The following is a 27764-nucleotide window of genomic DNA, read 5'->3' as shown; positions in this document are numbered from 1 at the left end:
AGGAGAGGTGCTCCAGCCCTCGGATCATTTTTTGTAGCCCTCCTCTGGCCCCGCTCCACCAGTTCCATGTCCTTCTTGTGCTGAGGGCTCCAGAGCTGGACGCAGGGCTCCAGGTGAGGTCTCACCAGAGCAGAGGGGCAGAATCCCCTCCCTCGACCTGCTGGCCACGCTTCTCCTGATGCAGCCCAGAGTAGGGTTGGCCTTCTGGGCGCACATTAGGAACTGAGTGATCTTCGCAGTCCCGACTCAATGTTTTATTCAGCATGTAAGGCTTCTTCCTTTACTCACTGCTCAGAGTCAGCAAATACAACATAGCTTTGCAATAACAACACTTTAAAACTCAGTAACACTCTGTTTCGTCATTTAAAACTTGGAGGAAGAGAAAAGGAAAACTGTGTTACGAAGACTAGCTGTGAACAGCCAGGGAGCATACTCATACTTACCCTTAATTCCGCATCAAGGAATTCCATCAATTCCACACAAACCCCCACCTTCCCAAGCACAGAACCTAAATTTCCCTTGGCATCATGAAGCCGACACCAAGCAGGCTGGCAGGGCAGACAAGCTCTAAAAAGAAGATTACTAAGAAAAAAACCTGGAAGGTGGCTTGCAGGTGCCTTTGGACACCGCTCCAGGGAAAAATGACCGTCAGTTGTACAGAAAGCCCATATGATCATATATTGAATGTATATTGAATAGCAGCACAATCTGCCGTGAGCAACATTTCAGCACTGGGAAGGCTTATCTGGGGGAGGGGGGAACTTGTATCGGCCTCACCCCTTTCTCCTCCATCCAACAGAAACGTTACGAACAGCGTAAGTATAGCTACCGGGACAGACTGTCAATGCAAACACAACGCTCTGTACTAAACCCAATTTTCAGTTTTTCCTTTGATAAAAAACCAAAGCACAAAGTCTCTATTTTACCCCATTCATTAACAGTGTGATTTCAGTGCCGCTGCCGGGTTGGAGTGGCCAACCCATTGCAAATGCTGAGCAGAAATCGTTCTTCGGCTAAGGACAAGATCCTGATGTCTACGAAAGGAGACAAAACCCCTACAGATCTCTCGGTATTTCAGAAACAGTCAGAAAAAGGTAGAAATGGTCTTTCAGGCTGAAATTTCTCAACATCAAACCAGAATTTGTCTGGAATTTAGAAAAATCAATGCATGATGGAGCACATATTCTTTTGTTTTATTAAGTAACCGTAAGGGCCAATACATCCGACTCAGTCGAAAGACGTGGGTGACTTAGAGACACCGCTTGATTGCAGTAAATCGATCAGAAAACACCATTATTAAATCACAACACTTGCTTCTTTTTCTTTAATATACATTAAGCGTGCAACTTAATCCACTTAAGATGCTTCCGTATACGAATGACAGAGGGGACCTCCTGTCACCTTCCCTTAGGAGACAGATGAGAAATACCAAGCTACTGGTCTGCCCTCCAACCACTAAAGCCAAGGTAAAGGGGAAACTGGGAATTCTGCACCCCTGCAGCCCAGGGGATACTTCAGGGCTGATATTCTAAACTGGGTGAAATTGCAATCCAAAGCATTGCTGTAACACCAGATACACTGGTCAATATTTGGAACATCAATATATAGAGTTCCCAAATTTCTGCTCCCAGACCAAAACTGGTTTGCCATGTCTTACACAAAGCATACATTGCAGATCCAACATTTCTCGGAAAAGTTGGTCTTACAGCGTACTCCGTGTACAGTCGATTTGTGCAGAAGCAGTGGTCCCAGACAGGGAGCTTCTGTGCGTCCAGCAGCTTAGACACAGCCGTTCAGACAAGTATGTGAAACTTTTATAAACATTACCAATGCACCAGTTCTTTGTCCATGAACTAAATGGCCTCATAATAACAGCAGTATTTGCAAGAAACACGCTCATGGATCACAAAGCAAGAAAAGAAAAATCATGCATCAGGCCTGTGAAGGAAGGGTATTTTGGGAAATGCGGGGCGAAGCTCTATCGGCCAGAATCTCACGTACAAAAGCCGATGATTTCAGTATGGACATTAAAATACCACATATAACAAGGGCATAATGATGATGTTTAAACGATTTATAATGGGTACTAGCTAAACAGATTTTGACACTGATAATCAGTCATGTCCATCAACACAAATTAGAACTTTTTATAGCTCCGGTACAGAAGGTGACCTTTAAGACCATTGGCCTTGATTCACAGTTAGCTTTAAACCAGTGGGGGGAAAAAAAAAAAAAAGAGAAAAAAGTCTGGTTGCGAATGTATAAACACTGTTCTAACCAAGAAAGGGGGCACAGAGGCTTCCAGTGTGTGTCTCAGAAAATCTGCATTGAGAATTTTAAATTGAACAGTCTCCAAAATTCTTGTCTAATGCTACTTCTACAGAAAATTTACAGAACAAAGGAATAGCACCACATACTACCTCCTCCTCACTAAACAACTACAAGTACTGCTATTCCAAAAGCAACCATCCATCATATTACGTAAATATTTTAAATGATAGATGTGCATTGCGAATCACGGGTACCAATGTGATATCGTTGCCGGATAGTTTAATTGTCAAGGGAGTTGTGAAATCCACCAGTAGGCCTCAGACTGGTTAGAATTTTCTCTATTTTATACCAGTCCAAAAGCTATACTGTTCACATCCCAAAGGAAAACTAGGTGGCAAACTGGGAAAAAACTTTACTATGTTGATTCTGAGAGTTTTAATGCGATGCTTTCACAGAGATGCTAATACTATATCCCCCAAAACGTGTATCAATAAGGTTTATTCTATAAAACATGTTATGTTTGGTTTCCAGTGTATGCCTTAAAAACAAATTTATCAGCTGTAAAAACCAGAAGAACGTCTTTGTTCCTAGCAACTGGAGTCCTGTGCTTTGGTTTTCAATATTGATTATAGGATATTTCCCATTTTTTCTATGAAAGTAAACCAAAAATAACTCTAAAACATTAAACACATTGTAGTACATGCTCAAATAGATGACAGAATATACATATACACACAGATCTCAATGCCCTTTATGTTATTTATAAAAATTACTTGTAAGTACTATATATATTATCCCATATGGACAGTTTTTCCTGATTTCCTCTCACTTTCCAGACTGGCTATTCCTTCCTACAGTAAACCATTGCCTATAATAGTAATTACACTTTTCCCGAAGGGCAGCAGCAAAGCTTTAGGGTGTTCAAGCTACCAGTAGTTTAAATTCACACAGGTTGAAACATTATCAGACACTCCGACATTAAATAAAGCTGTCAGATTCTACTTGTTACAAAGGTAAGGCAAAAAAACTTAAGGCAAACTGCACAATTCATAGGAAAAAAACCTGGTTTGAAGGAACTATAATCACAGCACCACAATAATCCAAGCTTCCAGTGGCAGGGTCATAATCACAGAGCCCGGGGCCTCTCTCTGTCACACTGGTTTACATCTGCCAGACCGTCACAAGTCTGTGCTTTCAGTGTGTAATTGCATCAGCGAGTGCAATACTCATTCCTTACCCTGTGGTGACATTTTTATTTATGTATTTAAAACAGGTTCTTCAGCAGTTGCTCGGTGCTACAGAGGTGAGGCTCTCCCGATGCCTGAAAGCATCGCGGTGAAGGATTCAAGCATAATACACTGCACCGCTTCTATCACAGCAAGGCCAGCAAAACTGATCCCTCGCTCACTTTTTTCCACGTTACCAGTAAATCAGTTTACTGAGCATTTGTTAAAACGTAATTTTGAATTTTTTTACCCTATGTCGATCTAGCCTCATTTGGTCTTCCGTCTTGAAGAGCGGGCTTTTTAAACTGGGAAGTTAAATCTGTATCACTACAGCCTCCACCAGGTTCCGCCACTTTGCTGAAGCGTAGGTAAAAGTTAATCGCGGTCTTTCAACTCTTTAATTGTCTGTCTTTGGCTTTTACCACCAAAGTCAAGCAAACCCTGACAGTTGCTTCACGGGCACTAGACAAATGTTGAACATGTTACATGAGGAAAGGTTAAGTACAAGCACCGCTAATAATCTGGGCTCTTTGGAGGTAGTGTCATATCTGAATAAATCTGACAGCACCTCATTGGAAAGGGCAAGAATTTATTATTGTCCAGGTTAAACGCTGCGCTCTTATCCTTTCCGTGGCTATACCATAAGAAAGGCTCTTTGTGTGCTGAAACAAACATTAAAGTGCCAACATACACAAAATGTATAAGGTGTCTGGGGATTATTCTTCAGCAAATAGTTTAACTTACTTTGGCTTCAGTCTCTCCCCTGTGAAGTGTATACAAATGATGGACGGCACTTTGTGATGATGACCAAGGATGGGTCAGTATTTGAAAAACATGGAAATCATGGCCTAATGTGTCAGTAGTGACCAGCAACATCCCTGGGTAAAAAAAAAGAAAAAGAACAAAGAAACACAAAAGCACAAGAGATTAATCACCGCGAAAGAGGCTTACGAATGTCCATCTAAAAAAGCTAGCATGGCTTACATTTTGTTTTCTGGAAACAAAAGTAAACAGTTGCAGAAAATTACTGAATTGAAAGGGATTCACTTTGTAAGAATGAATCAGAACTTCAACTGAAATCATGTTAACAGTATTACTACTTAACGTTATTACAATACAAATCTAGCAAAGCCAACCAAAAAAATCTGGAAATATTCTAAGTAAAGTTGAGAACTTGTGTGACCAAGATGAAGCATCGGAGTGACGAATGTTAGAGTGAAACCCCAAAATGCTCTTCCCTGGGAAAGAGGCTGTATGAAAAAGATTGATGTTTCCACAATAATAATTTTTGGAAGAAGAAACATTATCAAACCCCAGCCAAAACAGCCCGTACGAAAAACAATCCTGAAGAAGCATCTTTCTTATAAATGTATATGAAAGAAACTGTCTGATTTATTGCTTGAAAGGCAGCAAATCAGAGTTGAGAGCTTTCAAGTGAAATATTAAATTAGGTACTAACTTCATTGAAAACAGGTCACTCAGGGATGTACTGAAATGATTGAATTAGATCAGCAGAATCACAGTAACTTATATATGCTATTTACTTTTTTCTCCCACCATATGCCAGTCCATAACCCAGGTTTTAAACATTTACAAACATATTTGAAGTCAATTTGCCAAAAAAGTTTAAGGTTTTATATTAAAAAAGTAGTATTTTTGTACATAAGAAAAGTACGGCATCATGGCAGAATTTAGAACTACAGCAAACAAACTTCAGATTTATTTTTCTGTATAAAAATGTCTACATTACCATGCTCATTAATAAAATTTAATTAGTTATCACCCGAAGTAATCCTCCAACGTTTATTAACATCAAGTACAAAGCGATTTTAGCAGTTTAATAGCTACATTGAAGTGCCTTAAAATAATTTTCGAGGTATTGCATCTATGAAAGAAACCCAGGAATTTCCACATAGCCCTGTTGTGTTGATTCTCCACATAAAGCATCTTTACTTCTTCAGGAAGACAACTTAGGTGGCCACATTTTGCATGACACCTATGCAAAGGATAAATGATTATCTTATTTCGGTCATAAAAGAGCATTCGCTTTCTCAGTTTGTTTACACACGGCTCTGCGATTCATCTTTTCTTCTTCTACTCACTGCTGCTAAACGAAAATATACAGTACAAGTTTGAAAGCCCTCACCCATCACCATTAAAGTCCTAGCATATACCACTTTTAAAATTTTAGAATTAAACTGGAAAAACAAATCTTCTTGTGTACTGAGAAGCAGAGAAACGCGCTCTTAGTAAAGATCAATTTTAATTAACTTTTCTGCTGAACCACCATTGCAACATCACGCGACGGCTACCCTGAGCGTTTTCCCTCCTTGGCAAGCCTGGAATCTCCCTTTCCTTAAGTCCAAATAGGAAAATTTCAGCAGCCAAAGCCTTGACCTTCTGAGCTCAGTGTCGCTCCCCCGTCCCTCCTCCTCCTCCGAGGCCGAACCAGGTTTGGGAGCACGGGAGGTTTGCGGCTCACGGGAGGAGCAGCGCAGTCCTGAAGCCTCCGAACAGCATCATCACAGACTTTCTCTGACCGTGAACGTATGCCTCAGTTTCTCGTGACGGTAACTCTTATGAAATAAGGATCTTGGGAAGATAAAGAGCTACTCTCAAGACCACGAGGCCCACCAGCAGCGAGGTACAAAATCGGAGAGAAATCCAAATCGCATTTAGAGATGAAATTGCCTACAAGTTTCCTTCTCAGCTTGACCACTGATGCTGGTAGGGCTTGGATGGAGCGCGAGGCCACCCACATTGCACACATCCAGTCCCTCAAAATCACCCAAATGCAAAATCTTACATCTGACCTCAGCAAGATTCCCTCCAGTAGACATACTTTTACTGTTACAGGCTGTTACTCCGATTCCGAGTGTTAGAAATGAGGGCTTGTTATGGAGCTAAGAAATCCGTGAGTGCATTTGGGTATTATGTTTGGGCGGTAAGGCATGCGAGTTGAGGTTGGTCTGGATGTTAATGTTGGCTTAACTGGCAATTTCCTTGATCTGTAGTGACTGTGTTGATAGGAAATACAGCTAAAGTTGCTCAAGTGCAAGCCAGCCAAGTCTTTATGTGGGATTATGCACACAATTTGCATTAATTCTGTTCTGAAACATCACAAAATACACTTCCCTTCTAGTGAAGTGTGCGGTCCTCAATAATATATAGCATTTCCAGTGGAGAAAGCTGGAAGCAAACAGGGGTTTGTGTGCTAGAATTAGGCTGCCACTATTCCTGGAGCAAGGATATTCCAAAAGATCTAATTCAACGCAGTATGGATTTATTTTCTGTATTCCCATGTTTGTCTCTCCTCACGCATTAGATAGCTTTATAGAGAAGTTGAGTGTGCTTCTGGTCCTTTTGAGCTCTCTCTTATCCCAGATGGAAAGGACCCTTGGAGAAAGAGAAGTTGGAAGAGATGAATACCTAAGGCTTCTCTCAACAGCAAGCAGACGGCCTCAGCAAACCTTAATATTTTTTCTTCCCCCAAAGTGCTAGAAGTCTCTTATAAATCCATACACAGAGCTGAGCGTGCCCAGCGATCTGAGCATGGCGTTATTCACGTGCATCCCATCACATGGCACAGTGCAATGAAGAGCGTTAAAAAAAAAAAAAAGAAAAAAAAAAGAAAAAAGAAAACCCCCAACCTTTAAACGAGCCAAAAATCTGTCTAGAAGCTGGAGACAGAAAGCTGCGTAATAATCAGGAGCCAGTGAAAACACAGGAATTACCATCCTGCGTGGCCCATCACATCTATCCGTTGTTTAGCTAACCGGTATCTCGTTTCCAATATTGGCCAGAAATGCAGGTGTCTGCGGCCAGGGCAATAAAGCCCATGGCTTACACAGACGCGGTAGCATTTACGCCCTTCTCCTCACAAAGGGTTTTTTTTTTTTCCCCCAAATCTGTAATCCCTACTTACCCCGCGCAAGGCATTGCTAGAGAGCTCGCTTTGGGACCATACAACGCCCGGTGTTATCTGTTCATTCTTTCGATGACATACGCCGTCGCCGAACAACCGAAGCCGTGAAATGTGCTCGCCTAGCTGCAGGTCTGATCACTTCCATATGACGTACATAGTTCTGGGTTCCAGAATAATGTGCATTGCCTACGGGTTTTTTTGGGTTTTGTGTTTATTTGGGGTTGGGTTTTTCTTCGGTTTTGCTAACTTGAGGGAGCAGAGAGGTGAAAGACAATACATTTGTGGGTGGAAAGGAATTGCCTTAAAAAGAGAAAGATGGGTGGTATCTGATTTGGCCATTTTGCATGCCTCATCTAAAATCCTGCTGTCTGTCACCGTTCGGAATAAACGCATTTTATGAGATGAAAGCCGAAGGAAAACAGGCCCTTCGCTTACATTAGCGACTCTTTTTCAGCAAGTGAAAGGAGGACCTTTCATACTCACGTTTGCATTTGAAATACAAACATATACTTGCAGAACTTGTATCAACACAGAGGTCCCAAGCACAATACCACAGCTGTGAAAGAATGTGTATTTATAAAACAGCATTTTGAAATATCTTACTACTGTTATTCAAACAATAAATCACTGCTGGTTTAGAACGTTTGACCTGGGGCTCGGCGTGGTATTTCCCAGCTCCCGTTCCTTCACACCGAAGAAATCACAGTTTGCAATGGCTTCAAGCTCAGCCATTTCATTTCTCTCCACCTCCCCGCTCCAAAGGGCCGCCGCACCGCCGCGACACCCCAGCGCGAATTCCTAATCCCGGCGGAGAAACGTGAACTCGAATCCTGGTCGTTACCTCACTTTCACTTTCAAGGGCAGGAAACTTCAACTCCGCTTTCTAAAAGACCTAGTGACAGTTTTCCCAAAAAGTTGTTTAGACGGAAATATGGGTTCAAGCTGTCATAAGTTCAGTCCAAAATGCTTTCTCTGATGATGTACTTTATGTATGAATAATCATAGATGAAAAGTGAATAATTCTCGAGGATTTCCTGCTTATTTTTCAAACTGGCATTAATCCCTGTTTAACAGATAACATCTGAAATCAATTGCAAGTCGTGCATACGCAGAACCCAGTGGACATTTGTGTGTAAAGCAGATTTTACTTCGTATGTATCTTGCTGCAAAAATTTTGATTTTGCTTATCCGTAATATGAGGGGTGCCGCTAGGTTAAATTAATGACTGTTTTTCTGTGCGGTTTGTCAAATCCACAGAGAAGATTAAAATCCAGTTGAAGAGGAACAGATATCCTAGATGGAAAAAAAAAATTACCGAAGCTTTGTTTTTACCTGACAGACACATTTACCCTAATTTACAGCTTCCGACTTTTCATGCATTCTCTTTGGGCAACACTAAGCTGCTTTCAGGACCGAAACGTTAAAAAATACAGCGAATATATGCATAAAAGGGAAAAACTAGTACAGATGTAGACTGTGGGTTAAGAGCTATTTATGCAGTATCAGAAGACTAAACCAGACTCTGGCCTGGCCATAAACTAAGCCCACGCCCTAAATGAGGTGCCAAGCCACAAAAAGCATTTGCGTCAACTGGGAATACAAGGAAAAGAAGGACTTCTAATTATAGGGCCTGGAAGCGGAAGCCCAGAGTGATTAGGAGTTTAGGCGCTGCTGTATGTTTATCTGGGAGCTTCCTCTCGCTCGCTCTCAGCCTGGGTTTGATAGATGAGGGTTGGCCTAAAGGGTGGGATTGAAGTTGCTGATGGTACACAGAGTTCTCCACGATCCGAAGGAGACGGAGCCTGAATACTCAGGCTTCTGTGGCCTTGTAGGAACATAACTCTTTTCAACTAGGCGTCAGCTGGTTAGCCCAAACGGCAAAATTAGAGAGCAGCAAATCTCAGTTGGGTACTTGTTATAAAATCTAGGAAACCGGAGTAGCCTGAGCATCTCCACCACATCCTATTTATAACACCTATCTAATTGCATAGTTGTTTATTATATGCATACAAATGAGGTACGCACAATTTCACCTTGGGTTTAAGTTTCATGAGTGACTTTGCTTTAAATAATGCCATCTTTCAGAGCAACAGGCGGCTTTTTCCGCCTTCCAAAACAATGTCATTCTGTAATTACACACTGAGGGACTCAACACGTTCAAGCTGTGTTGGATTCGTTTTAAAAACACCAAGGGCACAAACGTTAGGAAAGCAGGCATCCGTCTGCTTGAAGGAAACACGTATTCACGGATAGACTGAAGAACGCGGCGCTCGCATTTCCATGCATGCGTAGCCGTATAGAGACCCGCAGAGCCACCGCACAAATGCGCTAGTTACACAAAAAGTGGTAAGAAAACACAACTTCTCCGATTTTATTTTCTAACTGTGAGCACAGATACCATGCGATGTTAACATTATGCTTTGTAGGTTTTCAAATTACAGGATCAGAGAGCTCAGCGGAACCGCGCTGGCTCGCAGGCGTCCCTTATTCAGTCCATACGCGTTCCGCTCGGCATTTCCACCCTCGGCGTGCTCATGGCACAGATTTCTCTTCCCCTGCAGCTCTCTCGCAAAAGCAGTCACGTACGTATCTTGTGGAGATGTGAAACAGTTTATATGGCCCATGGTTTTATGAAATATATGACCTGACCTATGGACAGTAGCTTTATGTATACTCACCTAACTCCTCCCGGAGGCTGATGCTAGCCAAAATATAGCCCAATGTTAGTGCTGGTAAGCCCATGTAGACTTCCAAGTGTAACACATATGCCACGGTTACAAAATTTGGTCTCAAAAAAAAAAAAAAAAACTTAACTAAATAAGAAAAATCTGATTTTAACAACAAAAGTCACTAAAAATTAAACACAAATCTATAAAGATATCAAAAATATTGAAAAATAAATATTACCCTCCCCACCCCCAGCAAGTCAAAAGAAAGAGAAGGAAAAAAAAAAAAAATCTTGTGAATAAATAATTACCTATGACTGGAGAGCTCTCTACAGACTGTAAGACATTTAGGACAGTTATATATTTAATCTGAGTATTTGGAGCTCGGGGTGGATGTATGGAAAGTGTCAGACATTTCCCATGGCCAACAGACGGCTCAAGGGCACGCTTAGATACTGAAAACTGTTCACCAGTTTCAAACACTGACTGACCACGGCTGACGGGCCAGTAAATACGAAAACTTTATCAGGACGGGTTTCTCCCTCCCGAAACTAAAGGATGCACACCGAGGGCAAGAGATCAAAGGGAACAGGCTCCCTTTTCTTTTAACCCCGCTTGTAATTCCTCCAAAAGGGATACGAGTCCGCAGCCACCACCCTCACGTTACTGTCTGGGGGTTTGGTAGTTGCAGAGATTGCAGTAAACATTTTTACTGCTGAAAGATATTATCGTGTTGTTCTCTTTTCATTGGAATAACAATAAAGTAAACGTTACAGAGAGAGGGTAAAACCCCGACCTCCCCGAAGCCTACAGAGCTTTTGCCCCCAACTTCAATATGGGAAATAATTTTATCCTTTTTGTACAGTTGTGCATCTTTAATCCGAAAGGAAGTTAACAACTTGTTAACGATGCCTGCTGTGCTAAACGACTGGTTCGATTATTAGTTTTAAAATATTTTAGAATTAATTTTAAGTGTATCACGTATCAAAACTGAGTATATTCAGCAGTAGTGATACCCAAACAAATCGATGTTTACAAGTGTGCTCACACGCTTCCTCAATATATTCAGCATTATATTAAAATTAACCTTATTTACCTACAAATTTGACAAATTTTAACAAGGTGTAAAATTTCTATAAGAAGGTGACTAGAATTTCTATAAAAAGATGATCATAAAAAGGTAACTAAAGAACCTTCCTTCAAATAAACTGAATTTTTCTGCAGTAGCACAGAAAGCAACCACAGATAATATGAGATTAGGGCAACTGTACATTTTTAATGCTTAAAGAAACCAAGACCCCAGTATTTCCTTTCTCTTAAAAGCAAGGAATAGGAGACTACAAAAATTACTGAAACTGTTAGAAAAATTACAGAAACGGGACCTCGGTCTGAGGCCTCCTATCTTTTTCAGTATGTCCCTATGGCATCATATAGACCTCTCATATCAAAGCAAGACTTCTTGGTAGTAATGAAAAAAGCTTATAAATGGTACATAGATGGAAATCAATTAATTCTATATGATGCCTGTTTGCAGCAACAGGTAGGTGATGAAGCACAACGATTTACTCCCACTTCTCCAGCAGCACAATATCTTATTTGCACAAAGACAGCAATTTGATGACGACAGAGCAATATTTCCTACCTTCTCCCCCCTCAAACACCCGATCTTCAAAGGAGGAAAGGGTTTCTATTCAAACCTGCGAGGAACTTCGACCACTAACTACTATTTAATCCTGATTTGGGGACACATTCTTTGGAGATAATAGGCTAAATGCTTAGATTAGGAAAAAAATATGAATCTGGATGTTGTCTCAAAAGTAGCGATGGATTTAAGCTATTGATAACCATAGGTTTCTGAATTTAACAATAGGAGAATTTACGCACTGCAAATCACCATTCCGGCCCTCTTTTAAATCCATTTCTTCTACCCAAATGACACGATGCTGTATACTGAATTCCTTATTACAGGACTTGACATGCATTTCTCTTCAGATTCAGGATCTTGCTCAGCGTGCTTCCAGGGTTAACCTCACAGCAAACAAGGAGGGATTTTATTTAAGACTGTTTTTAAACAATACCTTTATTTAAATCGTCGCTATCTGAAATGCAGTAATTATTTAACAGACAATTTAAGTGATCAAGAATTTCCTATATTTTCAGTATATGCTAACGTCTTCCACCTTCAGGTAGGAAATGCTCTAGAATTAGGTGAATATTCTGTAAAATGAAAATTAATTTCCTGCGGCGAGGCATTTAAGGAGAAAAAAAAAGAATGTACACAAATAGAATTAAAAAGTACAGAAGAGAACAGCACTGAAATTATTTCACAAAGAGGGCATTCTCATTGAGGTCAACCTGCCTAATCGCGATGAGGAGACGATTTTTTTACCATCATTCAAAGCATACTTCGTGTTAAAACAACTAGATTTACACTTCTGAGGCCCAAAAAATTCCACCGCTGACACTTTTCCTTCACAGACAAGCCATAAAGCAATGCTAGCGAGCTATAGATCATGAATTATTTCTCACCTTCTGGCCCAGCATATACGGTATAGAGACACAACCTCTGTAACTGCAATTCATCCAATACGATGCCATTACGTTATTTTTAATACATTTGTCTTCAAAGGCAACAATTCAAGTTGAAAAAGAAAGGGCAAAATAAACAGAGACAAAAGCAAATTATCATTCTGTCATGAAATAATTACAGCTCGTTTTACTCTAGATGCACATCCAGGAGGGTGATGTTCCAGAATTAGATGAATCTTGCAGCCCCAAGAAGAAAGTTGCAGTCACTGGAGAAGTCCAAGCACAGGCGAGGTGCTGGTTGCAGCCCTATCAAGGCTGCAATAAATTCACTTATACAGCACTTGCCATTATAAAAGATATCTCCAAACCTTAACTAATCTAAACCTTTATTAAAAGACAGATTGTACACCTCAGGTAGGAAATACAGGAAAAAAAAAATAATTCTGTTAACCTGTGAGGCACTACCAGTGCTTCCCCAGCAATCAAATAAGGTATTTTTCTGCCCACTTGCTCTGATCAATGGGAAAAACTTCTGCAGAGAGACATTCCAATTTAAACCTCTTTAACTATTAACTCAAGGCCACCATCACATTTCAATATAGAACATTTAAATAATCAGAGGAATTTCAGGTCCGTTAAAGGTGCAGTCAGGCATCCAAAGGGGTATACAGTTTAATCTGTTTTACTGCTGGTCCAACATTAATTTTCTCATTATTAATGGATGGAAAAGCTCTTTTGTAGCCAAGGAAGCGTAATTACTTAAAATTTTAGATGTGTTGCACTTCACAGCTCTCAGCTGCTAAGCTGGCAGGAGTAACACTTCTGGAAAACAGATCATTTATTTACCACATTTAAAAGAAAAAAAACCCAGATATTTATAAGAGAGCAGCACTTTTTAGCTATTTACTAATTGAGTATCTTATCTGAAAAGTTTCTCTCTTTGACATTAAAATTACCATAATTAAACAGCAACAAAAAAAAAAAATCAAAGTACAAGAGTGAACTGTATTTGACATGTTCATTTACTGGTTTCAGCAAAGGATTAAGAATCAGGGATCCTGTGTAATATTCTTTTCTGGCACCGAGTTACTGCCTGACCTGGAGTAACAGCTTCTCAATCCTTCAATTGTCCTAAAATTAGCTTTCAGTCCCTAGCGTTACAAGTTTGAAGTTCTTACAGTTCATTTTCAACACGCCCTTTTTTTTAACCTGTCCTCCTCTAATAAACGCGTTTGAAATTCTGCCGCAGCTTTGATTTCTGCCCTTTGTTTTCCATACTGTTTGCAAACTTCTCTTCTATCCCCTCTCCCTTGCACTGCTGGAATTATGCCACTATTCATTCAGCCAACCACCACAGCTTGAAAAGTCTCCCACTTCTTGTTCATGGAGAACTCCTTTCTTCCACTCGAAACCTCTTTCTTCGGACTCTTTCTTACCACCTTGCCCGTAACTCCGTAGGGATGAAATCTTCCATCCTGTATCTCTCCCTTCTTATGTAGAAACTATCTTGGTCCAAGAACACATCCCATTTGGGACTTGCAAGGTAGCTGCCTGCATTTACACTTTTCTACTCGATGTATGTACGTACCACGTATTCCTTATGCATGTTAGGATGTACCTGCCCCATCCCACCAATTTAAAAGGTGGTGCTTATTGCCAAACTGAAGGTGTATTTATTTACATCTACAGTAATGTTTTACTTAATTATAGAATTTCCAGTTTCTTTTTAAGGGCTTGTACTGAAAAATATTACGTTTTTTGCTCCCCTTAAAGTGGTAAGAAGCCATGACAGCATCCTGTAGCTGGCGAACACTTCCATGAATACATTTAAGATGTGTAGAGAAAAGCTTTTATTGAAAAACGCTGTCCCAAGAGACCACCACTAAGCTTTTGTAACAAAATGTCCTTTTCAGGGGCTGTAAGTCTAGTTCCTTGCCCTAACAAATCGGCAACTGAAGCACAACCTCTAAAAAAATTCAAATACAGGATAATTCTCATCTTTCCTGGCTACCCACAGCCACCTACTGGATTTTTTGTAGACATAGTTCTTGGCAACGAAGCCTTCCCTCCCCAGCCTAACTGAGAAACAAGGCACAAACCTTACAGTAACAGTAATGAATGACTCTGAAGTTTAATTCTAACAGACGCGCAAGCTTCTACGCTTAACCAGATTCCCCCAACAAATACAAGTAGTAGGTACATTTATACGTATGCTCCCAATAACAAGGAATAAAAGCAAAGAAACAAAAGCTCTGCTGCTCATCAGCAGCGTCTAACGCTACAGTCCAAGTCCAAACTGGCTAGTCCCAGATCAACAGCAAAAGTAAGAATCTGAAACTGGGAGGTCCCTGCAGCCATGTAATAAGTTACCAGCTTGTGCTTTTACAGTTACTATGCAACTATGAGTTTTTGAAGGAATTCACGTCAAAGGCTGTGCCTAAATGCACCGTACAAGAGGGACAGGAGATGGCACGTGCATCGGAACGGCAGCCTGCGATCACCACCGTGCCTGGAGCAGCTCCTTCAAAAACCCTGCAGGACAGCCCTTAGAAACCCCTTTGGAGGACGGGAGGCAATGGCCAGTTCAGATTTCACCAAATACCACAGGTTGAAGAGGAATCAAGACCCAAGCACAATTTCCCATTCCGCCCGTCTCAGTAGCTCAGCCTAACTTCCAAAATGATTCACTACGTTCGTCTGCATAACTTCAGGCTTCGACAGAAAGTGGAACTACAGAGGAAGAGCAGCGCTGCAGTTCACACTGAAGATGGACAGAACAGTAAGAGATGTCCTAGCACCCTCCAAAATCAAACTCGATATCTGAATATTGAGACTCTCAGTGTGTCCACTAAAATTTATCTAAATGTGTAGTAGGTAATATGTATCATATCTAAATACGTCATATCTATATGTATCTACAATTTAGAGCTGATTTCTCTATGCCTTCATCTACAAATTGTGAAGATTATATATATGTATATATGTTTTACACACACACATATATATATATATGTTTTCACATTTCACTTATTCACACATACGCATCCTTAAGACCTCGTGACCAAAGACCATTACAGTAATCAGCATGAAGCTTGCGAAGTACCCTTCTGTGTAAAGGTTAAAACCAACAGATAAGTGTGTTTGTCCTGTGAAGGTCTGATTTATATAGTTTATCTTCAGCAAAGGCCAGGCCGGTTCTGTTTCTCAGGATAAGCCAGAAGTTGTGCTTTCCTTGTGTAAGACTATCCCAATTCAAGGGCACAGAAGAATACATAAAATCAAAGGGAACACAGCCGTGTGATTAGTCGCCACAGCGGCGAGCTGGCATCCCTCTAGACATTCGTAAGGAATGGTGCCAGCTTTAAGCACAAAAATTAACTGTCTCAGCTTTCTATAAGGGCTGAGAAGTAGCTCGGCGACCTGGCAGAAACACAGCGTACTGCCTGGAAAAACGCTACCAGAGTTCAGCTGGAGGTGGGGGATTTTACTGCAGACACCGAGGTTATTCACCCTAACACCCACTTACAGAAGGGCTGCAGCAATCCAGCAGCCAGAATGCGTGGAGATTCCTCAGTTTTATAACGCACGTCCTCTTCTTGCCTCGCCGCCACGGGCTCCGCCACAACCCCGACTGAGGCAGTTTATGCCACTAAAATGTACGCGTTAACTGCAGCAGGCAACAAAAAGCATTTTCTACCGAATTTCCGTACGAAACTCTCCTCCTGCAGCCTATGCCAAGGCGCAGCCCAGTGTAAAAGTAGGCTGTAACTTCCTTTCTGCCTTACGAAGCTGATATTGTTAAAAAAAAGGCAAAAAGGGGGAAAAAAAAAAAAAAAAAGCGTTGCCTGGGCGGGAAGGCAGCACATGCACATCGGGCAGGGACAGCACAGGCTGCCTGCCTGCGCTCCGGCAGCACCCCTCGTTGGTGGGGCTGCCGTTAAAACTGCGATCCCACGTCGCGTACGTCAGGGCGAGCCAATGCTCCAAAACCCACCTTCCTTTGCAAGCCAGAGGGGAGCCGGCCCTTCCTCCCCGCTCCAGGGAGAGGAGGAAAACTTACTGACCCATGCACTGGATAAATGAACAGCCTATCCATTAAGTGGGGAATTGCACGGAATGAAATTATGTTAGAGACCATAAAACGAATATGACTTTAAAGCGTTCGTTAAAACTGTCACCAACCGTCTAAAATTTAACCTATAAACCACAGCTATCGCCCATCTATCATACAAAAAGCTTGCCAAAACCCCACGATTAACCTGTGTGATGATCGATAATTTTGACATATTGTAAATACTGGTTTTAATTGGAATACCTACAGTCGCTTATAAAATATCCTCCTACACATGAAAAGAAACCAGCTGAGTTCGGTCACACATTTGTTAGCCAGAAGCTTTCGTGTTGGAGAACATCTAGGTGCCAGTGACAAAAATCTCCTTACCTAGAAAGCATTTTCTTAGGCAACAGGCAGACAGAAGTTTTACAATCACCAAATGCACTATTTCCATTTAAAAACTTGACTGTATCAATATCTTCACCGGTTTTATCGGAATCAAAATCTCTAACATGGGAAGTAAAAATTGTGATTTATTAGTTACGCCCCGGTACACAGCTCAGCTTCCTTCTCTCTTTCAGGATCTCTAGGAAAAGGCAGCCTTTGGGTAAAATGCACATTTATTTGTTGTGTCAGATCTAGTCCAATCAATAACTCAAGTTAACCTAAAAAAGAAAATTCATCTTTGTGCTTCATATTTCTATAAATCCTAGAAAATCCCAATTTTATGGCCCTAAACCATACCAAATAAACAGAATCCATGTGTCGGCTACAACCCCTGACTCCAAATACTGAGCAGTAAGTTCCTTTTTCAGCTATTCTCAAAAATTGTGTCCCACATGAACCACATTTTGTAGACGAAAGATACTACCGTAGGCAACGTATTTTTGCCTTAAGAAATCAATAAAGGTAGAGACAGAATTCAAAACCAGAGGGTTTGGGTATTTCCAGGCCTGTTGATAGCGTTTGCTATAGTGAGATGAGCAGCTGCTCGAGATTCCAAGGCTGAGCCAATGTTTCCCCATCCCACTTAACAGCCCAGCATCATTTAAAGTCTTCCTAGTAGGAGGAAGGTGAAAAGAAATTCTGTAATTTCTACCACTGTGTAATCTGCATTAACCCCTTGATCCACGGACCTTTCAAAATCCAAATAATTTACTTTTTACCTTCTTTGAAATACTGGTAAGAAACGTCTATATATTAAAAACACATACATTCCACGTTTAAATAAAGTGTTAAAATAAAAAGAAAGATACTTTTAGCTTTACTGTTTATAAAACTTAATTAAACTTGGCCTGTCTATAAAATTTTCCTAGAGAGTAGAGGGGATACTTGCAGTTTATCATGAAATTTGGCTAATAGAAATGGTAAATATAAGGTGAACACCTATCCGTCTGGAAGTGATTTCTGAAACACTGATTTTATTTCCTTCCTTAGGGATCCTATTTTTATTGTATTATCTACGGCTGTACAGAACCTGCACAAGTGTGGACAACAATGTTTTTAGCAACTAATATTCAGCTTTAGCACAAATAAAACGTCTGTAATTTGCTTTTAAATGTGGTGAAGTAAAGACAATTTACGAAAATAAAACTACAGCCCCCGTAGACTCTGAAATTACTCTTAAAAGCACGTGTGACGATTTCTGTAGTGTGAATGGATGTGTATAATTTACACGCAAGTTGGTTTTAATTATCACAGTTCATAAAGGCCTTTATACCTTAGATCTGTCACAACGCAGAGAGGAATTCTGTTAGCTTGGTAAAAAATAATGGTAAAGATCTATAAAAGGATCCTCCCTTCTGGCCCCCTAAAACTACGAGGCTTTCAGCATGCCCAGGTTGTCACCGAAGTACAAAGCAGCCCCCGGGATGCTCATCAGCCGGGGGATTTAGGGATGTCACCCTTGGCAGAGTCTCACCAATCGCCGCTCCGCTGCGGGCCCGGAGGGACCAGCTCGCGCCACCCAGCCCGAGCCTCGTCCCGCGCGCACGGCTCCGCCAGAGCCCTCCCTGCCAACTTCATAAATGCTGCCATTAAAATATTTGTTTTAATTCTGACCTCAGAGTCACAGCTAATAAACAAGAAAGGCAATGAGAAATTGAAAAACAAACTAAATGCAGCTGTTGGACTGGACGTTTCACAACTGCATTTAACTGCATCCTTTAATTTCACTTCTATGAATAGAAGCCATACACCACAGCTCGCATGCCAGCTACTCAGCCAAGCGGTATTTGCTTTTTGAGTTCATTTTGCAGTGTTATTCCGTCATGTCCATTTTACTGTATTTTTAACTTTTCCTTTGAGATGCAGCCTGCAAACAACGGCGAGCTATTTGCTGCTGGTTTCTCATTAGAACATGTACTAGCAACGGGTAGCAGTCGTATCATTTTCCCATCATCTTCCTCACACGCAAGAGGAAGAGAAATTTTTGGGCATGTACGGGTGTCAGTCCAGAGCCCATTTAAATAGATCCAGTGACCAGCTGAGGAATGTCTTAGAAACGAGGCGTTACCAAAAATCACACGACAGAACTACACACGTGAAACGTAAAGCTTATGCTAGTCTATGGACTTCCCAAAACTTAGTCACATATAAAACCAGAAGGATTATTTTTTCCTATGTCTTTATAACAAAAAATGACAATACTTTTCCAGAATGCATAGGATTGCAAATACTAAAGAGGTAGAGAATCAGGAACCTGTACTTACTTGAAAGAAATCCATTTAGACAAGGGAGAAAGAGGCCACATACTTGTAGATAAAAAATTAAAAATTAGGACAGTAAGAAAACCAGAATTTCTAATTTATTTTGGAATATATTCCTTAAGTATGGAGGAAAATACAGATAATTTTATTTTGAAAAAAAAAAAAAAAATGTAGCACATCGGTGTCTTTTTCAAATAGGTAATGATGGTCCCCTTCTCAATTTTCAGGTTTGGTATGTGGAAAGATAAGAATCACCTCGCAGCCCTCCAAAACTAAACACTTCCTTTCCTTTAAGTGTGTGTGGGGTTTATTTTAATTTTTTAAAAAAACAAAAATCAATAACTGTTTCTTGCAAACGTATGGAAATTCAACTTCTAAATAATATATACCGCTTTATATTGAAACGTCTTACAAAAAGCAAACAAAAAGCCCCCAAAGAGGAAGCAGACCTAACGCCTCCCAAATCACCCTGAAGTCTTAATTCTCCCGTACCACCTCAGCTCAGGATATTTGCATCCACAGCTTTGCTCAAGTCCCAAGACCTTACATGAAAGCAAAACAGTGAATACTTTGGACCAATATTAAAAGGAACAGCAATAAACCAAACCATTTGAATGAAGCCATATTCTGAAATTTCCATAACAGATCATGCCAGAGGTCTCTGCAGCCCCGTGTATTTATTGACTTTAACAACGGTGACTAGCAATCATCTCGATGTCTACGATGGAAGAGGGAACAAAGTGAATTAGTTTTAATGGACCACGGCTGACATCAGAATTGGTGAGGTTTTTTCCTCCTTTCTAAATCACAGCGTCTAATAGAACATAATGAAAAACGAGGATGTTTGTATGGTTCCTTCAGTCTCCAGTCTAGACGCTCTCTAGTTTAGACTAATCCAGTTTACCATTGAGCAACCAGTTCTAATTGGTAACATCTAATCCTTGCCCTCCCCTCTCCCCATTTCCTCTCCCCATTTCAGACCCTACGATTCCTGGCAGACTGTCATCAACTTGTTAAAAGCTTGGAGGCTCTTCTGTAAACAAATTAAGTAACCTCCTATGGTGTATTCCTTCCTTTTGTGAGCTTCCAAACTTGGGTCCAGAGCACCTTCATCCAGAGTTTATATAAGAAGCTCTTGATGATTTACATTATGTAGCAGACAGGATTCTCCTGCAATAGTGTGACGACAGTGACACTCTGCAAACAGTTTGTACCTGGGTTTTTTATTATATAAATATATATTTAAAATATATAAATACATATACGTATCTAGAAAATTATTAAGCTTTGAGTATCTAGAAAATTATTATAGCTTTGAGTATCTAGAAAATTATTATAGCTTTGAGTATCTAGAAAATTATTATAGCTATCTAGAAGTTTAAATCCTCCTAATGACAAATTCTTGCATAATGTAGCATTGACAGAAAAATATCTTAACCAAGAAAATATTTACCAAAATTTTTTATCCTGGCTACAATTTAATTATGGTAAAACGTCAACCATAGTAAATACAGACCTTGGTATCAATACTGCTGGTTTACATTCTGTAGCAGGAAATTGCTACCGGTTGTACAATTGTTACTGGTTCTGTATAACTGACAATTCTAAATATCTTACACTGACAGCATGGAAAAGGCCAAATCACCATTCCAAGAGACGCTGGACGGCCGTGTCGTCCTGTAAACCACAGTAACGGAGTACGTATGCTCATCAAAAAAAGGAACTCGTGCCGGTGACGTTATCTGCAACTCCGTTCAGCTAACAACATCCTAGATTAACTTTGTGTGGCCAAGATGTACTGACTGTAATCCTATGAAGACAGGCCTTGCTCCTGGACCAAATCTAAAGGTACCGATTTCTTCTTCCCCCAAAAATATAACCAGGACAAATACGATGCATAGGTTTGGGAGCGTATCTACACAGATGCAGTCTGAAAAATTAATCTAAATCACCTGATGTGAATTAGTAAGCAGCACTGAGTTTTTCCCTGGACACTCTGCCCACAGTAAGTTAGCCTTCAATTAATCCACAACTGAATATTCAAGCTAAAATAAATCAAGCCAATGTTAACGCTAAGTAAAAGCATCCACACAAAAGCTTAATGTGATTTTCATTTAATAAGTGAATTAAAGTAACTGTTCTTCAAGTCTCTTTGTAAGCCTAAGCCCCTTGTTTCCACTACATCAATATATATGCCAGAGGTACATTAATAAAGTCCCCAGTCTATTACTGTTACTTCACTTCCTTGTATTATTTATTCTCATCTTGGAAAGTTTTAATAAAAGGCTTAAAGTCTTCCTAAAAGTTAGAAGCCGCCTTCCTTTGTTCAGAAATGAAAGAGGGGAGACGGTGCTTTTAACTCTGCCTGCAGCAGCTGCCTTGCACAGCCGATGGGATGGGTGTTCAAACGCAAACTAAATATTCTCAGGACGCTGCTTATTTCCCTCGCAATGGTTTCTGCATGCCTAGGAGATGGGACTCTCTTCTTGGACATGGATCCTTCTCGATGAGGTTGAAGAAATATTATTATCCTCCCAATCGACTACAAAACAGTGCTATAATCCAAAGATATCCCGGGACTGCCACTCGAAGGGCTCTGCATATCTGCAGCGCCCTGTCTGCAGCTTATCAGCCACAGCTCCCTGCAAAATTCATCCACGCTGTTGGCCATTTCCAAGCTGCGTGAATTATTCGGCTGGCAGGAGCCCCGTTCTGGTCATCACCTGCACCGGGGCCCCACGGCTCCTTCCCCCGACATCCCGGTATCCTTGCCACATACTGTGGTGCAACCATCACTGCATGGGAAGGGTTGTGGTAAAAAATAAATCCATACCATGTGTATGCATTCCTTATTAAGCGAATATACTGCAAAATCAGATGCCTTTTCCCTGTGAATATACAGCATCTCTTCCATGGCACTCGGCAAGGCAAAATTATTGCTGTAACATTCATTTAATTCATTCAATATTGGATGGATGTCTAAGAATCAAAACATGAGTGCTTCAGAAGGGGGATCTTATCTTCATGTAAGTCACAGAAGTCACTGGCACATACAGCATTACATAAATAAATCATGATCTCAGTATATAGCCAAGTGTATAGGAAAAGTGTGTCAGTTCCTATGGAAGGATACACGAAATACTCATATTCTAGCAATTAAAAAAGAAAAAAGAAAACAAGTAACAGCGCCAAGTCACCTGAACTTGAAACTTGGAATCAGATGGACTAAGCACGCTTCCAAAAACAGACCAAGGACGCTCGATAGGAAGCGTGCTCACCGGCCAGCAGGAAAACCGTCGCCAAAGCTGGCACCGCAGCGGGCAAAGAGAACGGATTAAGGAGACTCACATGGTAATTTTTATTTTTACCACTGGAATAAGGACCACGTTAGCATTCCATGTCTGTTTCCCAAAGGTTCAATCAGCAACAAATGGCAAAGGAGTACCAGTTCTTTTTCACTTTTATTGAACTACTACGTATCTTACCTATTAAAATGAAAAATGTTAAGCACAGAGGCAATAACAATATATGCGGGGACCTGGCTTTTAGAAATTCCATAGGACTAAGGGATTTTGTGGATGAGATGCCTGGCCACAAATTTCCAGCTACAGTACAAACACTTCCCTCCCCTTCCCTCCTCCCCACCCCCCCAAAAAAACCCCATAGTAAACCATCACAACTTTTTTTTTTTTTTGAAAACTAAACTAAAATTTGATGTACACAGGAAAAAAACCCCAGAGAAAATCTAAACTACCAGGAACAGCAGTTTTTCTCCTTCATGTTTTTTTTTTCCCCCCCCTTTCTAATGTTAAACATGATTTGCTATATGTCTTAGATTAAGACTTTTACAGTCTCCCTAAAATCAACTGACTCGGAAGCAAGCTTTTATTAACATTGGGGTCTGGAAGAGGGATATAGGGACATGCTAGGCAGCATTAAAACCCTGCAGTGGCCCCTAAGTATCCTCAGAAATGATATTTCAAGTTTGTTATTTTATTAGTCAACCAGATTTTCAGAGTAGCCATTGGTCTAATACAAAAAAAAAAAAAGCTAACTGTACACCAAGTTTCTTCCTTCTTCAAATACCTCAAACGGAAAAGAAAAAAATTCAATGATTTGCCTTGAATTTAAACAAAAAGGAAACCTAATGCCAGCAGAAGTCACTACAGGAATGTCAGAGAGCACGATGAAGTGCTGTGCAGACGCCCCTGCTTGTCCTTTCAGGACTCTCCCTGCAATGCAAAGGCTGCGTGTGCAGCAAGCCCTCCTTGCCAGCTAACCCAGCTCGGAACTCCACGGATGTTATTTACCTTCCTGGGAGGAAGAAACAACCCCCAAGGCCTCAAACCCAAAGCAAAACAACACCAAAAAAAAAAAAAAAATTGAGAGACACCCATCAGCAAGAGCCCTGCCACTGTTTGCAACAGACTTTCAGTCAGGCCCATAACAAGGTATGCTGGACACTGTACCTGCAATAAAGGATTTCTTCTTGGTTTCAAAAAGGAAGATTAGAGGAAAAAATATGACTGCCATTTACTGACATCGGTGAGTGTCCTTCCTTCCCACTGGATTGTTTGCTGATAATCCTACAGTGAAGCAATATATCACCAGCAGCTATTCTCACAGTGATAGCCATAAATTCTGGACCACTGTTTTATCACGATTAACATATCCCTAGAAAGCTCCTTGTTCAGTATGAAAACATGAACAGCAGAAACCCCCAGAATGTATCTTACTGGCAACTGATACCTTTAAAATACAGCGTAAAGTAGCTGTAGCACTGTTCTACTGGTTTACTACACAAAAATCATATATATCCATCTTCCATATCCAGTGACCTTCACTGGTTTCCAGTGTCAGCAGTGGCTTCATTTTAGATTTTTTTCCAAACACAACCCCGTAAGTTTTTACAGACCTGAATACGTGTGGAGCTCATGGGCCCTTGGGATGAGACATGATGAAATTAAGCTATGTGATCAGCCACAGAGGATAAATAGTTCACTGAAACAACAGTGTTCCCTGTTTGCCTTTAGAGCCAAAGCTTGCAGATGCTGTTTTAGCGCAGCATTGCGGACACTGCTTGAAATTATGAGGAAAAGTGGATTTTCACTACAACCAGCCAACAGATGAAGGCAGAATCAAAAGCCACCCCCTGTTTTGTTCTGATTTGTAAGGAGATCGGCTCGATTGGCGATACACCACCATATAACGGATGAAGATGATGTTACTTACAACACTAGCTTCAAACAAAATTCTGCTTTGATGGTAAATAAAGAGTACAGAATCCTGTGTTAAGTGCTGCTTTCATATTGTAGGCGGCCGAGGTAAGAATTTTTAACTGGTTTGATATTGCTCTGTCCCCAGAACATGGGGTACGGTTCAGAACCTTGCTGTGAATCATCCCTCCCAAAGATCTCACATACTTAATTTGCAACCAGTCAAAAAGAACACCAATTAGAGGAAGCGTTTTCCCACTAAGGCTTGGATTGCACCATTAGATCCGAGGTAACAGCCTGCTCTATCATATACAAAGGGTTGTAATTTTAGTACCTGAGCAAACCAAAAGAACTGGATTATAATATAAGTAATCCAATGATATGCAAATATATCCTTCAATTTTAAAAAATAACATGTTAATTTGCTTTCTCATAAACATTCTGTTTCCCTTAAATTTATACAAACATAAAAATTGTCTTAAGGAGGCATTTAATTAATATCTATAAAGCATTCTAATTCAAGCAGCTGTATTTATGCTACCTAATAAGCATTGCTCAGCTCTAGGTATTACCTTTCTACCAGAGTACAAAGCAAAAATACTACTGCAATTGGTATAGTTGATTCTCAGTTAAGTAATGCATGGAATTCCACAAAAAATTATCCTAACTATGAGAAGAAAACTCGGGCGAATGAGAACACAGTTTTTCATGTCAAAAACTCCCAGTGAAAATGCTGTGAGCTGCACAGCACTACTAAGGAGTTCTGACATAACAGATGGGGTGTCAGAATAAGACCAACTGGTCAGTAAAAGTGAAAACGTTAAGTGACAGCCATTTCATTTTATTCTTTGAAATGAGACTTCATCCTCAAGATCTTCATGGCATTTGCTACATTTTAGAAACCGTTAGTTTAGGCACGCGGAAGCTGTTGATTCGCTGGCCACTTCACTGCCTACGGCAAGCAACTAAAACTTGGTTTTTCCTGATAGTGTAGTAAACATGTTAATTGTCAAATTAATAAGATTTATTAACAGACTGGAGCACCTCCCCTACGAGGAAAGGCTGAGGGAGCTGGGCTTGTTCAGCCTGGAGAAGAGAAGGCTGAGAGGGGACCTCATCAACACCTACAAATATCTTAAGGATGGAAGTCAAGAGGACGGAGCCAGACTCTTTGCAATGGTGCCCAGCACCAGGACAAGGGGCCATGGGCACAAACTGAAGCACAAGAGGTTCCAGTTGAATATGAGGAAAAACTTCTTTACTCTGAGGGTGACGGAGCCCTGGCCCAGGCTGCCCAGGGGGGCTGTGGAGTCTCCTTCTCAGGAGACATTGAAAGCCCGCCCGGATGAAGTCCTGTGTAACATGCTCTAGGAGAACCTGCTTTAGCAGGGGGTGGGACTGGGTGATCTCCCGAGGTCCCTTCCAACCCTTGCCATTCTGTGTGATCCTGTAACATTTGTAGTTATCTCTGCTGCCCGCAGTCATTGTTCATTTAGAAAGAGGAAGGAAAGGAATGGTCATGTACTTCTGAGGAGTTTCTTAAAAGTATTTTCCGATTATAGTTGATTTCATTCAGGAGAGAGGGTAGAATCACAAACCCTTCATCAACAAAACACATAACAGCAGCGTAAGTTACTTTAAAAAAAACAGTGCAAATGGAACGATTCACTTTATTTTCGTATTTATGGAGGAGTACAGTTTAATACATGTGCTCCGGATACCTGTGTGTCAGAACACCCGGATACCTAGCTGGCAGGATACCCAACAGGAAAGAATTCCTTAGCACTTCTGCTACAGCCAAAGGGGCAGACTGAATCTTCTCACATAAACCATAGCGTCGCTTAAGTTTGAAATTTCAAAACACGACAAATCAACCGGTGTGTGACACATTCAGCACTCAGAGCAGGTCAGAGCTCCCAGTAGCAGCGAGTAGGGTATTTGCACCCATCAGAATGGTATCTGCAATTCTTCCAAAGCAACGGGACGCACACCTATGATATTTTACCGTCTTCAACTTGTTTACAACTACCACATTAAACCAGTAACATAACTTACCGCTGGGGTTAAAAGCCATGCAGCAAATAGGCTTTTCATGCGCAGGGAAGTGGGCCACAATGCCGTCACTGTCCGAGTCCTCGCTGACAAGTACCTGCCAGACATTAACAGAGACAAAGGAAGGTTAGGAAGTAAAAATACACCTAAGACAAAACACCAACTTACTGATACAGGAATTGTTTTATAAGCTATACACAGTGGTATGAATTAGAAAGGTAACTGCATGTGAACTATTTTTTCAATAGTAAATTTTTTCGTAATTTTTTCAAAGAACCATAAGACATGCTCAAATAATCTGCTATTAACTACAAAGGATTATGCACTTTATACCTGGATTCCCTATTTATTTATCGTATTCAAATGAGGTAAAATGGAAAAGTATTACTGTTTTGCTAGATAAAGTACTGATGCATAGAAGCTTATTACAAAAGATGTCTGTGTGCAGCGCACCAGGCAGCTACCCCGAGGGTTTCCAATGCCCTTGGCCGAAGGCAGGGGGGTTGTGGCCGCTCCGTACGTCTGTAATCGAGAGGGGCTATTACTCAAATCTGGGACAGGAGCTCTCCTGCGCATTCGGGTCTCCAGTGGACAGGAGCTCCCATCCCACCAGACTCAGCAGCAGCCTGCAGTTGGACTAACGTAAGGAGCATCGGTGTAATTGCACGGAAGAGCACACGCAGTTCTTTAACTGTAAACAACACGTGATTTTCTCTAAGCATAACAAAAATCACATAATAGAAAGAAAAACAAGGGCACAGTGTTTTTGAAAGAAAAGGGGGTATTTAACCACGACATAAATCAGTATTTTCTTTGGGAGGATTCAGAGTATACATGGCAAACGAGTGGAAAAACGGACCAAAAAAACAGTTGTAGAAAGTGGGTTTGCTTTCCACCAGTTGCATAGGTAGGAACAGTACAGCTTGCGTCCTGCTAGTAAGTGGTGAAGGACTTGAGGCATCCGGATTTCCAAATGATGCAAGAAGTGCTAAGGACTGGGCGTGGGCAGGAAAGCAGCCGCACCGCGAAATATGCCGCTAACAAGAATTTTCTCCATCTTGAAATTGTCTCAATGGACATCAAAGAGCAGCATTACAAAGGTGGTTAATCAAGACCC

The 27764-nt window shown here is 40.9% G+C and overlaps 1 protein-coding gene across 6 annotated transcripts in view; it reads right to left on the bottom strand.

The window, feature by feature from the left end:
• The window catches only part of BCAS3 (BCAS3 microtubule associated cell migration factor), a 384390-nt gene that overhangs the window by 267439 nt on the left and 89187 nt on the right, over positions 1 to 27764 (bottom strand). For all 6 annotated transcript variants that reach the window (XM_035889526.1, XM_009633926.2, XM_035889529.1 and 3 more), the window contains 2 exons: positions 26651 to 26744; positions 4242 to 4375 (listed from right to left, as the gene is read on the bottom strand). In XM_035889526.1, the coding sequence (XP_035745419.1) occupies positions 4242 to 4375; positions 26651 to 26744 (228 nt within the window). The remainder of the gene's footprint in view (positions 1 to 4241; positions 4376 to 26650; positions 26745 to 27764) is intronic.

The sequence above is a fragment of the Egretta garzetta genome, unplaced genomic scaffold, assembly GCF_000687185.1.
Source record: "Egretta garzetta isolate BGI_Z169 unplaced genomic scaffold, ASM68718v1 scaffold112, whole genome shotgun sequence".
NCBI classification, from domain to species: Eukaryota; Metazoa; Chordata; class Aves; order Pelecaniformes; family Ardeidae; genus Egretta; species Egretta garzetta.
Note: the sequence above shows the minus strand (reverse complement) of the source record. Positions and strands in the feature narration are given on the sequence as shown.